The following is a 17,021-nucleotide window of genomic DNA, read 5'->3' as shown; positions in this document are numbered from 1 at the left end:
TAAACTGTTATGTGTCTGCTTGTTTCTTCTTTTAGAATGCTGACAGAATATTGGGGAAGAGTGCCTTATTAAGAAATGGTAAAGGAAGTAATGCAGATAAGGTTCAGGATAGTGACACATCCTTGTTGGTCTCCAACAAAGCTGATAAAACAGCTAAGGAAGACTATCTCGAAGACAGTGAGACAACCCCAAAGTCCTGTCTTGGTTTAGTGTTGGAGTTACTGGCAACTACCGCTTGCACAAGCTATTCAAACTCACTGCCTGAATCCGTTCGCTTTCTTGAGTCTCAACTACAAGCTGAAAGACATAGATCAGTTGTGCTGCGACAAGAAGCGGAAGGACTGCGGAAGTCCCTGGAGCATTCAGATGCATACTTTCTGGTGCAACAACAAGCGTTGGAGAATTTTAGCGCCAAACAGGACAAAGCTAATAAGCTTGCTAAACTTATTGCCAGCATGGTGGATACCACGTTTCTTGAGCTCTTCTGAAGTTGTTTCAGTTATGCTCTTGTTTGGCTGCCGCGTTTATTTGCACTGGTGGCCAATTTTGACGGCCAGTGTATGTAATATGCTGCTTTGTTCCCTATATTTGCACTGGTGGCGAACTTTGATGCCCAGTGGATGTAATATGTGTAATAGCGGTAATAGGCTAGCGTTAATTTCTTGCTTATTTATTTCCTTATTGTCTTGTTTAGTTGTTTGCTTGTAGTCACTGCAGTTCTTTTTCTCTATTTTTCCAGTGGCCACAATAACCTATTTTTGGAAACTAGACCAAAATAATCATGGCAACACACGAACTGTTGTAACCATGGGCCTCCTGCGGGCCGTATGATCCATGGGCCTTCTATACGGGCCGTAGGATCCATGGGCCATCTACGGGCCGTACGATCCATGGGCCTTTTACGGGCCGTACGATCCATGTGCCTTCTACGGGGCGTATCTTCATTTCGCCAATCGTGGGTCGTACTATTCGTGGACAATAACGGGCCGTTTATTGGACGTATTTGATAACTCTATGAAAACAGCCCAACGGGTTTTTTCGACATGAAAACGGCCCAACGTATTAACGGGCCACAAACGGGCCGACTGTAACCACAGGCTGAATTTGGCCCACAAGCAGAAAATGACAGTAACGGGCCGTAAGTAACCGAATGCTGGAAATGAGCCCAAGAATAAATGGGCCCTGAGAAGGCTGAAAGATATCATGGGCTGGAAACGGCTCAACGGAATAATGGGCCGTTAATGGGTATAAAGTGATACACTGTTCATTACGGGCCAGTTTTACCACGGACCGTTAAGGGGCCGAGGGTTACTAAGGGCCTCATATGGGCCGAAAGACGTCATGGGCCATACATGGGCCGGAAGTTAAAACGGGCTGGAATTATATTGGACGGCCTAGATGACGCTACTGGGCCGAATTCGGATAGGCCGTAAACGGGCCCTGGGATAGCGGGCTGTAAAAGGGCTATATGCGAACAGGCCGTTAACAGGCTTGACGTGGGCCCACCCGCCACCTTTTGACCAAGTCAAACGGGCCGGCCTTTTCACATGAATGGGCCTCTGTTGGGCCGTGCCACGTGTCGACGTATCATAGGCGCTTTGGGTCCAATGAGTGGATGACATCTGTCCCAACGGTGAGCCGACACGTGTTTCCTCCAGAAAATGATGATTTTACACGTGGAAATCCCCATTGGTCGGGGCTGTTAACGGGTAATCGGATCCAAAACCGGACCCGATAGCTTAACGGCGTTCCATTACGGTGGATGCCATGTGTCGGTCACCCTTGACGAAAGCACTTATGTGACGCGCGATTTATCGTCATGGAAGTGGACACTTCCGTGATGATAATTTTTGTAATGTCATGGAACACTTCTACGAGAGCACAGGCATGACTATCTTGATTCTGTCATAAATTTGTCATGGATGTACATGCATGAAAGAAAACGTGACCTACTGTGACAAACACGTATCATCACGGAAGTGTATTTTTTTGTAGTGCATGTATTCCGAATATAGTCATACGTGCTTATGGAAAAGAACTTGCATGACATATTTTGTCCTACCCTCCCGTGGCAGCGGGGTCCTATTGGAAATCTAAGGGATATTAAGGCCTCCTTTTAATAGAGTACCGGACCAAAGCATTAACACTTAGTGAATACATGAACTCCTCAAACTACGGTCATCACCGGGAGTGGTCCCGACTATTGCCACTTCGGGGTTGCCGGATCATAACACATAGTAGGTGACTAATGACTTGCAAGATAGGATCAAGAACTCACATATATTCATGAAAACATAATAGGTTCAGATATGAAATCATGGCACTCGGGCCCTAGAGACAAGCATTAAGCATAGAAAAGGCATAGCAACATCAATCTCAGAACATAATGGATACTTGTCACGACCGGTTTTCCAATAAAAATATTTATTGAGAGACCGATCCCTTTTACGGACCAGTAAGGAAGAATTCCTTCTCACTGGTAGACAATATCTTGGTCACAGAAGAAAAATACCAGGAGTACTGAATATAATACAAGGTCGAGCGGAGACTGCTCAACAATTTATTACAAACACGCCGATATTACACATAAAGGCGGATAGGGTGGCATAACTACTAACTCACGATAAAAGCGGTGGTGGAAAATATCACAGCGGAGTGGGTGACAAGACTCCTGAGTCTACAACTCTTCGAGCGTCGGAGTGAGGCTCGAGGAGACTTATAGCGGGTGGCGGAAGCGTACATGATACAAGTGACCAATATCCAGGATCGCACGGGACTGACTGGGATTCCTCTAGGCGTCGGACTCACTATCAAACTCTTCATCCATGAGATCGCCTTCGTCAACATCTGGCCAAATCAACAAGCCAGGTGAGTACTATGAAAGTACTCGCAAGACAGTTCGGACATAAGATATAACAAATGTAAACATGATGCATATGAACAGATTAACAAGATGCACTCAGACAAAAAGATAATAATGCAAGGGAAATAAAAGAGAAGTCGGGCGGTAGTCCTCCCGAAATCCCAAAGTAAAATACTGAGGGCCAAACGAGTGTCTGAATGACTCCTCGAGAGGAAACAAAAGAAGTAACAACGCCGCAGTCGGGCGTCAAGGCGACGCCACATAAAGGGCTTATAATAGAATATAAGAGACAGTGCGTGCCACAATCGGACGTCTGAGCGACATCACATAAAGGGCTTATATCAAAAGTAAATAACAAGTGTGCCACAATCGGACGTCTGAAGCGACATCACATAAAGGGCTTATATTGAAAGGATAAATAACAGTGCATGCCACAGTCGGACGTCTGAAGCGACATCACATAAAGGGCTTATATTGAAAATAAATGACAAGAGTGCCACAGTCGGACGTCTGAGCGACATCACATAAAGGGCTTATATTGAAAATAAATGACAAGAGTGCCACAGTCGGACGTCTGAGCGACATCACATAAAGGGCTTCATAACTTAATATCTCAGTAGCTCAAGAATTTAAATCATATCAAGGGAATAATCAGGTATGAGATAAACAACAGGGTTAGTCCATCCACAGGAATAACGTTCAACCAAGTTTACCACTCAAGTTTGTTCACCGGGGATAATACCACGAGAATTTGACATAGATATGGATGCACTGGTCACGGTCCTTGACCATGGATACGATGACTCGGAAGGATTTGACTCTGCAGAGTTTGTACTTTAACCCCAGCCAACGGATTTCAGTAGTCACGGGGACTAGTTCCGTTTACGGTGTTTTGGAAGAAACACATCTAACCAGTACACACCCATTCAACATTCCGAAGCCAGGAATCACCCTCGGCAACGTTCAAGAAAAACCTTGAGACGGGGAGGCTACAACCTCGCGTAGCATGGGATCAAATTTATATACGCGCGCTCTAAGGGGTGCCCCCCTCTCGGTCCCAACCGGAAACACCCATGCCCCCTGACCGGATGACTGGCTTTAATCCAGGGCCATGGAACCCTCATCCCGGCCCCTCTATTTGGTGTGTACACGGAAAGAGGTTAACAACTTACTAAACCGCATTCTGGCAGAAGACATGTGGTAGCACGGAAGGGGAAGAACGATAACGTGACTCCGTCCACGTTAACGTCGGAGTTTATCGGATGTCGTAAGGCTGGCATGCTACAACAATACCACCTTACTGCCTTTCATGTCACCACATGACTAGGCCATCTCTCATCAGAGATCACAGTAACTTCGGAACACACGGATAGTTGCCTCACATGCAACGAGATACTCACCGATGCTCTTATGCCATGCACAACCATTCAAGCAAACATGCAAAACACCTATCATATCAAAGGTTCAAACATGCTTGCCTGGTTCGGAGAAGTCGGAGTCTAGCTCGGCGAAGTTCGCGGCTCCGTCACCTTTTCCGGAACCTACGGCATAGCGAAAACGTACACTAACGTGAAAATCATCACGTGCACAAAAGTTGTTCCAAAATTTTTCCAAATAAATACTATAAAAAACTAGACAAAAATATAAGACTGTCAGAAAAAGAATCACTCAAAAATCACCTTTTATTAAAAAGTTATAAGGGTTTTAGTCTAGGGACTAATCTGTGATGAAACAGAAAAGATCCAGGGACTTAACTAAGAAAACAGAAAACGGTTCGGGGTAAAAGACGTCAGCCCAAAGAGAAAACGTATTTGCCCGAAGGCGCCAACAGAAAACGGTTCGAGAGAGAAACAGAAGAGAGGCTGACGGGGGTGGTCCACATGTCAGGTTTAAAAACCTCGCCGGCGCCCGAAGGCTGCGGTGGTCGCCGGCGTTGAACCACGGCGAGGCAGGGAGATCGGAGTGTACCAAGAGGTTTAGTGCGTCCTTCCGCCTCAGTGGGTGGTGGACTTGACCGACGGAGAGCACCACGTCGACGGCGACACTTTCTCCGGCGGACGGCGGCTCGGGCGATGGTGGAGAACTCCGGTGGGTGCCGCAAACTCCGAATTGAAGCACGGGTCAGGAGAGTGGATGCATAAAGAAGCTACTGGCAAGAGCTGAGAGGTAGAGGTGCACGCACGGGAGCGAATCGAGTTGGATCCCGTGGCGGGTCGCGGCGGCCGGAGTTGGGGAAGAAGGCTCCCTCGGGGCTCTTCCAGTGGCTAGGTGTGGTGTTGGAGGTGTGTAGAGGTGGTGTGGGTTCCAGTTTGAGCTCGGGGCCTCTATTTATAGGCGATCCGAGGGGGTGGCCGTGAACGGGAAATCTCCGATGAGCGATTACGGTGAGGCAGTGGTTGGGCAGGGGGTTTAGGTGGCCAGGCAGCATCAGTGAGAGTTACTGGTCCCGTTCCACTGCTAAACTTGGTCGGGCTTGGCGTAATGGCGCCGGCCCTCGACGGGGCGGCCGTACGGGCACGGCGGCGGCAGAGAGCGCGCTCTGCGCCTAGCGGTTCACGACGAGGGTGGCAGCATGCACGGGGGAGTGGATGGCCACGCGGCGGCCTCTGGTGGCTTGGGCGGCGCTGGACGGCGCCGGCCACGCTGCGCCCCTCTCTGGCGGCCGCAAAGCCGCCGCTCACGGGGTGGCGCACCTCCTCCTGCTCGTCGCCGACGCCCGCAACCTTCCAGGCGTTCGTGCGGCGCAGGGACAAGAGGGAGGGGACGGGGAGCAAGGCGCCACCACGGCTACTGGCGAGATTGACAACGAACACTGAAGAAAACGACAGTAGTTTCAGACACTGTATCTCTGAATTAACTGAACATGACAGCAACAGTGTCCAGTAGGTGTTCGACGAAATGATTTGGCATGAAGAAATTTTTTCTGGAGCTGGGACTTGGTGAGGTGACCTCTCAATGCACCCAGAGGCTGCCTGATTTTTCTCTGATTTTTAGGAGAAGAATTCAAATGAATTTCATCAAATTTGGCAAATCTGGTCCAAACTTGCAGCAAGTATAGTTTGAAATATTTGAACTGAAGACCAGTGGATCTTCATGGATCCTGGTTGAGGGCTCAAAGGACTAGCTAGGGAAATTGGTTTGGAGGCAAAACTCAAAGCAGAAAGAGTAGCTCCTTTGTAAACCTCCAAGGATCAAGATAGAAGGCAGAAATTGTTTTTGATGAGAATTAAAGGGAAAAGAAATTTTGGGGAGGTTCAAACTGCTGGATTTGAGGAGTAACTTGACACAAAGATGGGGAAAGGCTTATGGGAGTGGATTTCCACTTAGGTCATGGCAAGAGGGATTTTTGGAAAGGGAAAAAGGATCACTCAAATACCATAGGGCCATTTAAAAGATTTTTCAAAAGAAATTTTTCCAAGTGAAAAGCATTTTGGTTTTGAGTCCAAATAAAAAGGGAAAACCTCCAAGACCAATAACCAAGTCTCTGGTGAATCCAAAACAAAACACTTGCCATAAAAAAAATATTTTGAGAGGGAGAGTTCTCCAGAAGAAAATTTTAAATAACCTCCCTCAATTTAAATAAAAGTTTGAAAAAGCCAAATAAAATTTTGGGTGTCACAATACTAGGGATCAAACCCTAACAAAACTAACTCGATTACATGATAAATCTCATCCAACCCATCTCCGTCTAGCAAGCCTACGATGGAATTACTCACGCACGACGGTGAGCATCATGAAATTGGTGATGGAGGAAGGTTGATGATGACGATGGCGACGGATTCCCCTCTCCGGTGCCCCGAACGGACTCCAGATCAGCCCTCTCGAGAGAGATTAGGGCTTGGCGGCGGCTCCGTATCGTAAAACGGGATGAATCCTTCTCTCTGATTTTTTTCTCCCCGAACGTGAATATATAGAGTTGGAGTTGAGGTCGGTGGAGCATCAGGGGGCCCACGAGGCAGGGAGCACACCCAGGGGGTAGGCGCGCCCCCACCCTCATGGACAGGGTGTGGGCCCCCTGGTCTTGATTCTTTCGCCAGTATTTTTATAAATTCCAAAAATATTCTCCGTGAAGTTTCAGGTCATTCCGAGAACTTTTATTTCTGCACAAAAATAACACCATGGCAATTCTGCTGAAAACAGCGTCAGTCCGGGTTAGTTCCGTTCAAATCATGCAAGTTAGAGTCCAAAACAAGGGCAAAAGTGTTTGGAAATGTAGATACGATGGAGACATATCAGGATGGTATAGGCAATGCGATGATATTGGATCATGGAATTGGAATCGTTTGAAATTGGAGTTCCACCAAAAAAATCCTATGCATCTAGTTCATCATGATCGGAATTATATATATAATTTTTGGCCTCGTGAAGGAGAAAGTATCGCTCTAGCTTGGGGGAGGCTTAAGTCAATGTTGTATTCATGCCCCAATCATGAGCTCTCAAGAGAAATTATTATTCAGAACTTTTATGCTCGGCTTTCTCGTAATGATCAAACCATGCTGGATACTTCTTGTGTTGGTTCTTTTATGAAGAAAACTATTGAATTCCGGTGGGATCTTTTGGAAATAATTAAACGCAACTCTGAAGATTGGGAACTCGACGAAGGTAAAGAGTCAGGTATTAAGCTTAAATATGATTGTGTTAAATCTTTTATGGATACTGATGCCTTTCAAAAGTTTAGCACTAAATATGGACTCGACCCTGAGATAGTAACCTCCTTTTGTGAATCATTTGCTCCTCATGGTGAACTCCCTAAAGAGAAGTGGTTTAAATATCACCCACCTATTAAAGATGAAATCAAAGAACCGGTACCGGTTAAAGAAGAAACTATACTTTATAATGTTGACCCAGTTGTCCCTTCTGCTTATATTGAGAAACCACCTTTTCCTGTAAGGATAAAGGAACATGCTAAAGTTTCAACTGTGGTTAACAAAAGCTATGTTAGAACACCTAAACCAGATGAACAAATTAGAGTGGAACCTAATGTTGCTATGGTTAAAGATCTGTTGGAAGAAGATATAGATGGGCATGTTATTTACTTCTGTGCAGAAGCTGCTAGAATTGCTAAACCCGATAAGAGGGATAAACATAGACCAGTTGTTGGCATGCCTGTCATTTCAGTTAAAATAGGAGATCACTGTTATCATGGTTTATGTGACATGGGTGCTAGTGTGAGTGCTATTCCTTACACTTTATATCAAGAAATTAAGAAAGACATAGCACCTGCAGAGATGGAAGACATAGGTGTTACTATTAAACTTGCTAATAGAGACACCATATCACCTTTCGGGATTGTTAGAGATGTTGAAGTCTTGTGTGGGAAAATTAAATATCCTACTGATTTTCTTCTTTTTGGTTCCCCACAAGATGACTTCTGTCCCATTATTTTTGGTAGACCTTTCTTGAACACAGTTAATACTAAGATAGGCTACAAGAAACAAACTGTCAATGTTAGTTTTGGTGATGAGTCTCATGAGTTTAATTTTTCCAAGTTTAGTATAAATCAACATGAAAAAGAATTGCCTAGTAAGGATTAATTAATTGGTCCTGCTTCTATTGTTGTGCCACCTACTGATCCTTTAGAACAATATTTGCTAGACCATGAAAATGATTTACATATGCATGAAAGAAATGAAATAGATAAGATTTTCTTTGAACAACGTCCTCTACTTAAACACAATTTGCCTATTGAAACTCTAGGAGGTCCTCCTCCTCCTAAAGGTGATCCTGTGTTTGAATTGAAACAATTGCCAGACACTTTGAAATATGCTTATCTTGATGAAAAGAAGATATATCTTGTTATTATTAGTGTTAACCTTTCAGAACATGAAGAAGAAAGATTATTGAAAGTTCTAAGGAAGCATCGAGCTGCTATTGGATATACTCTTGATGATCTAAAGGGCATTAGTCCCACTCTATGTCAGCATAAAATTAATATGGAACCTGATGCTAAACCAGTTGTTGATCACCAATGCCGGTTAAATCCGAAGATGAAAGAAGTGGTAAGAACAGAAATATTAAAACTTCTGGAAGCAGGTATAATCTATCCTATAGCTGATAGTAGATGGGTAAGTCCTGTTCATTGTGTCCCTAAGAAAGGAGGTATAACTATTGTTCCTAATGATAAGAATGAACTTATTCCACAAAGAATTGTTACAGGCTATAGAATGGTAATTGATTTCAGAAAATTAAACAAAGCTACTAGAAAAGATCATTACCCTTTGCCTTTTATTGATCAAATGCTTGAAATATTATCTAAGCACACACACTTTTGCTTCCTTGATGGATATTCTGGCTTTTCACAAATACCTGTTTCTCAACCTGATCAAGAAAAGACCACTTTTACTTATCCTTTTGGAACCTATGCTTATAGACGTATGCATTTTGGGTTATGTAATGCACCTGCTACCTTTCAAAGATGTAAGACTGCTATATTCTCTGACTTCTGTGCAAAGATTGTTGAGCTTTTCATGGATGACTTTTCTGTTTATGGGAAGTCTTTTGATGATTGTTTAAGCAATCCTGATCGGGTTTTGCAGAGATGTGAACAAACAAATCTTGTCTTGAATTGGGAGAAGTGCCACTTTATGGTTAATGAAAGCATTGTCTTGGGTCATAAGATTTCTGAAAGAGGTATTGAAGTGGACCAAGCTAAAGTTGATGCTCCTAGGTGAACAGTAAAAAAATAGTTAGCAAAATTTGAAAAAAAAATGAATTGTTTATACATAAAAGATGAACAATTTTTCTAATGGACTGCAAAACTTCGTGGAGATTTGGCATCCGAGGAGCTCGGGGCAGAAAAAGGAAAACCATTGCTTCAAATTGATTTTTTTAACGTTTATCATAACCGATTTTTATTTTTGGTCCAGAACTCCTCCGATGGCCAATCTCGCCATGTAATTCCGGACGCGCTTAGAAAACATGTTCATCTTTTAAATATATATATAATTCAGATTTTTATACATAATCCTGTGGGTGCTCGGTCAGAGCCAAAGGAGAAGAGGGGATTCATCACTAGCTGCTTCAAGAATAAGCCCGTGGGTGCCACAGATCTGGAGGTGATGATCCTGCCCCTACTGCCCTCTTTTAGCCGTTGTGGTGGTAAAGTGAGTTTAGAGTCAGAATCAGCCAACAAAAGTTCTGCTATGCATGGATCAAAAAAGAAGTTGTGGTAAAGTGAGTTAGCGGGTATTGGTACTAACCTTTAAGAAGAAACAGAATAAATAAAAACTTGCACACAACTTTGCACTTTTTTAGTATGTATAAGAAATAAATATATAATAGTGCAGTTTTCACACTAATACAATTTATACACATGTTATATAGTACTTGCATGTATACATTTTGCACTCACCCAAAGTACCAAAATACACATAAAAACAGAGTAAAAATAGAAAAGCAAAAAAAGACGTACAAACATAAGAATGGGGAGGCGATAGAAGGAAACACGAAATGGGCTTTAGCCCAATATAAGGAATCGACTGACCCACAATAGTGGTCAGCCAAAAATTTCAGCCCAAAGCATGATAACACACACAACAGAAAAAAAACAAGGAGCACGAATCTTGAGACACAGATCAATGGATCAAAAATTGACTGACCCAAATACATTTTTCAGCTGGTTGACATATAGCTAAAGTGAGTTTGCTCCATGACTTGTGTAAATCCGATGATGTGTTTCAATTGTAAAACACAAAATCTTTCTAAAGATTTGATGGTACAACTAATAATGTAATTAAAGACAACGAGTGCATGTTCAAAACAAACGAGTCCTATAGCATTTCAGAACATAAATGCATTTGTTCGATAGTAAATACTTCAACTTCCAGCAGAGATGGTCGAAGGAAACGAGGAGCAGGGCGCTTGTGCAATGCAGACGTAGGAGCTCTGACCTGTGAGATGAGCAGTCAAGACGACCAAGGGATTGCATTTCTGAAAGTAATCTTATCTGTTGCGTGATGGAGTTACTTTCAACTGTGCGGCAATCCATAGATCATCACCAGCACAGATGCTTCTGGGTGAACAGTAAAACAAAAAAATAGATAGCAAAATAAGAAAAATGAATTTTTTATACATAAAAGATGAACAGTTTTTCTAATGTTGTGCAAAACTTCGTGGTGTTTTGACATCGTAGGAGCTCATGAGAGAAAAAAGAAAATCTTTGCTCCAAATCTACCTTTTCAACCTTTCTCATAACCGGTTTTTATTTTTTGTCCACAGCTCCTCCGATGGCCAATCGCCAAGAAATTTCGTACGCCCTTAGAAAACATGTTCATCTTTTATGTACAAAAAAATTCAGATTTTTCATACATAAACCTGTGGGTGCTCGGTCAGAGCCGAAGGAGAAGAGGGGATTCATTGCTAGCTACTTCAAGAATAAGCCCGTGGGTGCTCTAGATCTAGAGGTGCTGATCCTGCCCCTAATGCTCTCTTTTAGGGGCTTTGCTACATCCACGTAAATATTCTAGGTAAATCTACGTAAGAGCTGGCTTGTCAATATTTGACTGGAAGAAAGAATTGTCTGGGCCCCACCCACCTGAAATTCAGGGGGGAGAATGTGAAGGAAATATGCCCTAGAGGCAATAATAAAGTTATTATTTATTTCCTTATTTCATGATAAATGTTTATTATTCATGCTAGAATTGTATTAATCGGAAACTTAGTACATGTGTGAATACATAGACAAAACAAAGTGTCCCTAGTATGCCTCTACTTGACTAGCTCGTTTATCAAAGATGGTTATGTTTCCTAACCATAGACATGTGTTGTCATTTGATGAAGGGGGTCACATCATTAGGAGAATGATGTGATGGACAAGACCCATTCATTAGCTTAGCATTATGATCGTTACAGTTTCATTGCTACTGCTTTCTTCATGACTTATACATGTTCCTCAGACTATGAGATTATCCAACTCCCGAATACCGGAGGAACACCTTGTGTGCTATCAAACGTCACAACGTAACTAGGTGATTATAAAGATGCTCTACAGGTATCTCCGAAGGTGTTTGTTGGGTTGGCATAGATCGAGATTAGGATTTGTCACTCCGTGTATCGGAGAGGTATCTCTGGGCCCTCTCGGTAATGCACATCACTATAAGCCTTGCAAGCAATGTGAATAATGAGTTAGTTGCGGGATGATGCATTACGGGACGACTAAGGAGACTTGCCGGTAACAAGATTGAACTAGGTATAATGATACCGATGATCGAATCTCGGGCAAGTAACATACCGATGACAAAGGGAACAACGTATGTTGTTATGCGGTTTGACCGATAAAGATCTTCGTAGACTGTGTAGGAGCCAATATGAGCATCCAGGTTTCGCTATTGGTTATTGACCGGAGATGTGTCACGTATTGGGGTAAGTATTGGGCCTAGTGGGCCTTATTGGAGGAGAGGAGAAAGGGCCACGTGCGAGGGGCACCCCTCCCCTTGCCCAAACCGAATTGGACTAGGGGAAGGGGCCGACCCCCCTCTTTCATTTCCCCTCTCTCTCCCTTACCTTTCCCTCCGGTGGAAGAAAGGAAAAAGGGGGGGCGAATCCTACTTGGACTAGGAGTCCAAGTAGGACTCCCCTCCTGGCGCGCCCAAACCTGGCCAGCCTCCTCTCTACCTCCCTCCTTTATATACGTGGCCAGGGGGCACCCCAATAGTACAACAGACAATCTCTTAGCCGTATGCGGTGCCCCCCTCCACAGTTTTACACCTCGGTCATATCGTCGTAGTGCTTAGGTGAAACCCTGCACCGGTAACTTCATCATCGCCTTCACCACGCCGTCGTGCTGACGGAACTCTCCCTCGGCCTCAGCTGGATCTAGAGTCCGAGGGACGTCACCGAGCTGAACGTGTGCAGATCGCAGAGGTGTCGTGCGTTCGGTACTTGATCGGTTGGATCGCGAAGACGTTCGACTACATCAACCGCGTTACTTAACGCTTCCGCTTTCGGTCTACGAGGGTACATAGACACACTCTCCCCTCTCGTTGCTATGCATCTCCTAGATAGATCTTGCGTGATCGTAGGAATTTTTTTGAAATACTGCGTTCCCCAACAGAATGAGATTAGGGAATTTAAGTAGAGTACGTAGGTCTAGAATTATTTCTCTTTTAGCCGTTGTGGTGGTAGAACGAGTTACGGTATTGGTACTAACCTTTAAGAAGAAACAAATCAAATAAAAACTTACACACAACTTTACACTTTCCTAGTACTATATAATAGTGCAATTTTCACTTGTCGTGAAATAAATAGTTCAATTTTCACTATAAATAATTTATACACATGTTATATAGTACTTTCGGTATACATTTTACACTCACCCAACATCCCAAAAATACCCATAAAAACAGACTAAAAATAGAAAAGCAAAAAAGACATACAAACAGAAGAATTGGGAGGCGACAGAAGGAAAGACGAAATGGGCTTCAACCCAATAAGGAACCGACCAACCAAATACTACTTCTTACGCACGGCATCCAGTGCTATGCATATCCAAGCCTTTGCATTTAGCGTGGATCCGCGGCGTTGCATTTAAGCCTGCTCGTTATACCGTAACGTATCAGTATCCTTAAGCTTAATTCCTACTCGTTTTCGATCAGGTAAATGATAAAAATAATAATTTTTGTTGTGGAATGCTACCTAGCATAAACTTGATCATATATCTAATCATGGCATGAATATTGAGACATAAGTGATTCAAAGCAATAGTCTATAATTTAACATAAAGCATAGGCGTTCAACGGCATCGGGCAGCTCGAGTTCTTCTACCGGCAGTTCCCGGAGAACATGCGGAGCGTGGCGGGGGCTCTCTACTGCTTGGGGTTCGCCCTGGCGAGCTACGCCAGCGGGGTCATGGTGACGGTGGTGCACCAGGCGACGAGGGGGCGAGAGGGGCGGCCAGACTGGCTGGCGCAGGACCTGGACCAGGGGAGGGTCGACCTGTTCTACCTCGTCACAGCCGCCATGGCTGCCGTCAACCTCGTATACTTTGTTGTCTGCGCCCGGTGGTACAGGCTCAAGGAGTCCGACGACGACGAGGACAACTCCCATGCCGACGATGGCGTCCAGCTCGTCGACGGAAGCCCAAGAAAGTCCGCAAGTGCCACGCCGGTTTAGCTTAATTACACTGTGATTCATAGATTGGTAGACTAATTAATGGACATGTATGTATGTATTGTATACGACGATAGTAGAATGATGAACCAGGCATGCAAGGAATGGCAAGAGCAGAGCATCAGAGTAAATAGCACTGGCGGTCCAAGAACTTGCATTACGGGTGCACTTTAGTCACACAACTTGCAAACCGAAAAAAACCCGTCACAGAACTTGCATTGCGGGTGTAATCAAGTCACACACGCCAGCTGAACCGCCCCGACGCCCGGTTTTCTCAGTACTTTTGCAGAAAAGTCCTTCCCGATATTGTTTGAAGGTCGTTTTGCAAAATCGGCAGATTTATAACCGAATCAAACTCTAGTTCCCAAATCGAAACCAAATCCCTAGCTCTCTCTCCTCTCAAACTTACCGACGAATCTGACAGATGGGCAGCGGTGGTGACGGCAATGAGAGCTCGAGCAGTGGCGGCTTTCCTGGCTGGAGTTGTTCCTCCTCCCTCGCCGGAAGCAGCCGCGGTGCCGCCATCATCGTGGCAGACAGTATGGTAGGCGGCAGCGAGGAGAGCGTGGCACTGGCCAGCCGCGCCATCACCGGCGTCGGCGATGGCAGGTCTCCGGCGCCCGTCATGGCATGGCCTTGCATCCGGGACTCGCGTATGTTTCCTCAAGAGGTGTGGCAGCGGGGCGAGCCGGAGATGCGGCCGGAGTGCGGGCGGGTTGTCATCGCTCGCACTGCTGGCATGGCGGCGCTCGAGCGAGATTTCTATGGCCGTGTCATGTACGCCACCATCATTGGACAGCCGCGGAGCATGGTGACGCCGGATGCACTAGCGGCGGTGACGGAGTCTCACTGTGCTGTCCGACGGACGACAACCAAGGTGGAGGTCACTTGCCCACCATTCCATTTTTTGTTCGCTTCGACTCGACGGATGATTGCACTCGTTTGGTGCATGCGTCGGAGCAGCTTCGTTGTTGTGGCAGCAGGATTTCTTTTCAGCGCTGGTCAAGCTTCTCGCGTGGCAAGCCAGGGAAGCTCGAGTACAAGACGTTGCTGAGTTTGGAGGGGCTGCCGGAGGAGGCTTGGGATGCACACACCGTCAACCTGGTGCTCGCCGGTGTCGACGGCGAGCTCATTGACATGCTCCCGGCCACCGACAAGTGGGTGTTGCCGGTCACCGCGTGGCTGCGCAACCCTTCTGGTGTGCCAAAGGTGCTCACCGTGTCTGTTCCTGCACCTCCTACGGGGCCATGGAAGCCAGACTCCAACGACGAGAACGCACATTCATCGCCGGCTCCAAATTCTCCCATAGAGCATGCAACTGTAGATTTTCCAGTGATTATGAATGTCAAAGAGGTCGTCGATCGTGGCCCATTGCTAAGTGAAGGCTTGGCTGTAGAACTTCTCCCCGATGAAGATGAAGACCTTACCCGGAAGCATACTTTCACCACCTGGTGCGGCAAGATAGATGGCACTGGCCCTGGACAATATGGCAAAGCTTAAGCGATGATCAGTAGAGTCTGGTGTTTTCATTTGAATTTGTTAGTCTGTAATGTTTAATGTGAACTTTTCGTGTCATGTTGTAAGTTTGTTACTGTCGGTTTGGATGTTGTAATCCTGGATGTTGTCTGTTACAAATGTTGTCGCTTATGTGAATTTGCTGATTTTGTTTCATGTGTGCAAAAGTATGCTCTACATATATGATAGCCTGGATGAACTTGTCTGATTGCAAATATGCGAAGATCGGTCCATAATTCAGCCACAGTTTAAGTAGTAGTTCAGCAGAGTTTCGTAACCACCAAAAGACCAGCACATACCACTACAGAAGTTCAATCTGTTGCCACTTCATACTACAACAAAATGAAAATGTAGCACATGTCCACTTCATACTACTTAGTACTACTAGTTCAGGAGAACATATATAAGGCATCTCAATCTTCATCTTCTGGTGCTTCTTGGTGACCTGGAACTCATCTTGGGCTTCCTCTTGCACATGTCCAGTTCTACTTGTTCCTTCCCCAAATAAGAGCCACTCCATTCCCCTAGTTTTTCTTTTCCTGTTCCCTGTAGGACCCCTTGTTCTTGTTGCACCACCCTTGTTCTTCTAGAATTTGTTCTTCCTCTTCTTCTTGGTTGGTCTGGTTCATGTTCATGTGCTGGTCCTCTTCCTGCTGCCACTGGCCCACCTCTTGCTCCTCTTGCTCCTCTTCTTCCTCTTGCCCCTCTTGCTCCTCTTGCTCCTTGTGCTGTGTGTGCTGGTTGTGCAACTGGAATGTTGGCCCTATGCTCAGCAACAAATGCACTTTCATCTTGAATTCGGTTCATCCTAGAAACAGGTACTCCTTGTGCTGGCCCCTAAACACATAAATAAGATGAGGACAGGGTCATTTTCACCATATGTCAGTTCATGACAAAACAACAAAGACACCCATGCCTGACTCCTCAGGATGACAATTGGCAGACAACTCTACATTTTTTCTTAATTTGTCTCTGATTTTGGGAGTTAGATTGCCTGTCCATTTTTGAGTAGCTTCTTTTTTCTTTGACATATGCATGTGCATTAACTGTGATTTTATCCTCTCCAACATGGACAACATAGGTAGTTCTCTAGCTTCTAGTATATACCTAGTGGAATTCGGTAAGAACAATAGTCAGTTATTTTTTTTGACTATATACTGCAAGGCAACAGCCTCACAGTTCTTTATTGCATAGAACTAGAGAGTTACAAAATTACAATTTACAAGTAAAAGAAAGAAAGGAAAATACTTACAAGGGCCTAAGAGAGTGTGGCTATCCAGGATACTAAGCTATCTTTATATTTACATTTGATTCTATGAGCTAAAAGGGAAATATCATGTATGAAATTCTTCCTCCAAGAAGTGAAGGAAGGTCTCTCATTTCTAAAGATCTTCCCATTCCTTTGTGTCCAGATATTCCATGTAGCAGTAAAGACCACCTCTGTGAAGAAAGGATAACCAAAATCCCTCTTAGCAGAAAGAGCCATCTCATATGTAGTCTAGTTTGGTTGAACAATCCAAGAAATCCCAAGGTAGTT

At 44.7% G+C, this 17,021-nt stretch overlaps 1 protein-coding gene across 1 annotated transcript; it reads left to right on the top strand.

Moving 5' to 3' along the window:
• The first annotated feature begins 13,642 nt into the window (after positions 1-13,642).
• LOC109786016 (protein NRT1/ PTR FAMILY 2.11-like) lies at positions 13,643-13,972 on the top strand. Its single transcript, XM_040400680.2, has one exon. It carries the CDS (start codon positions 13,643-13,645, stop codon positions 13,970-13,972), a length of 330 nt encoding a protein of 109 aa, XP_040256614.2.
• The last annotated feature ends 3,049 nt before the right edge of the window (positions 13,973-17,021 follow it).

Source organism: Aegilops tauschii, chromosome 2 (genome assembly GCF_002575655.3).
Source record: "Aegilops tauschii subsp. strangulata cultivar AL8/78 chromosome 2, Aet v6.0, whole genome shotgun sequence".
Classification (NCBI taxonomy): domain Eukaryota; kingdom Viridiplantae; phylum Streptophyta; class Magnoliopsida; order Poales; family Poaceae; genus Aegilops; species Aegilops tauschii.
This window is presented reverse-complemented; position numbering and strand designations above follow the sequence as displayed.

Excerpts from the sequence above, each read along its gene's own strand:
- LOC109786016 (XM_040400680.2), top strand. The coding sequence starts at position 13,643 with ATGCGGAGCGTGGCGGGGGCTCTCTACTGCTTGGGGTTCGCCCTGGCG.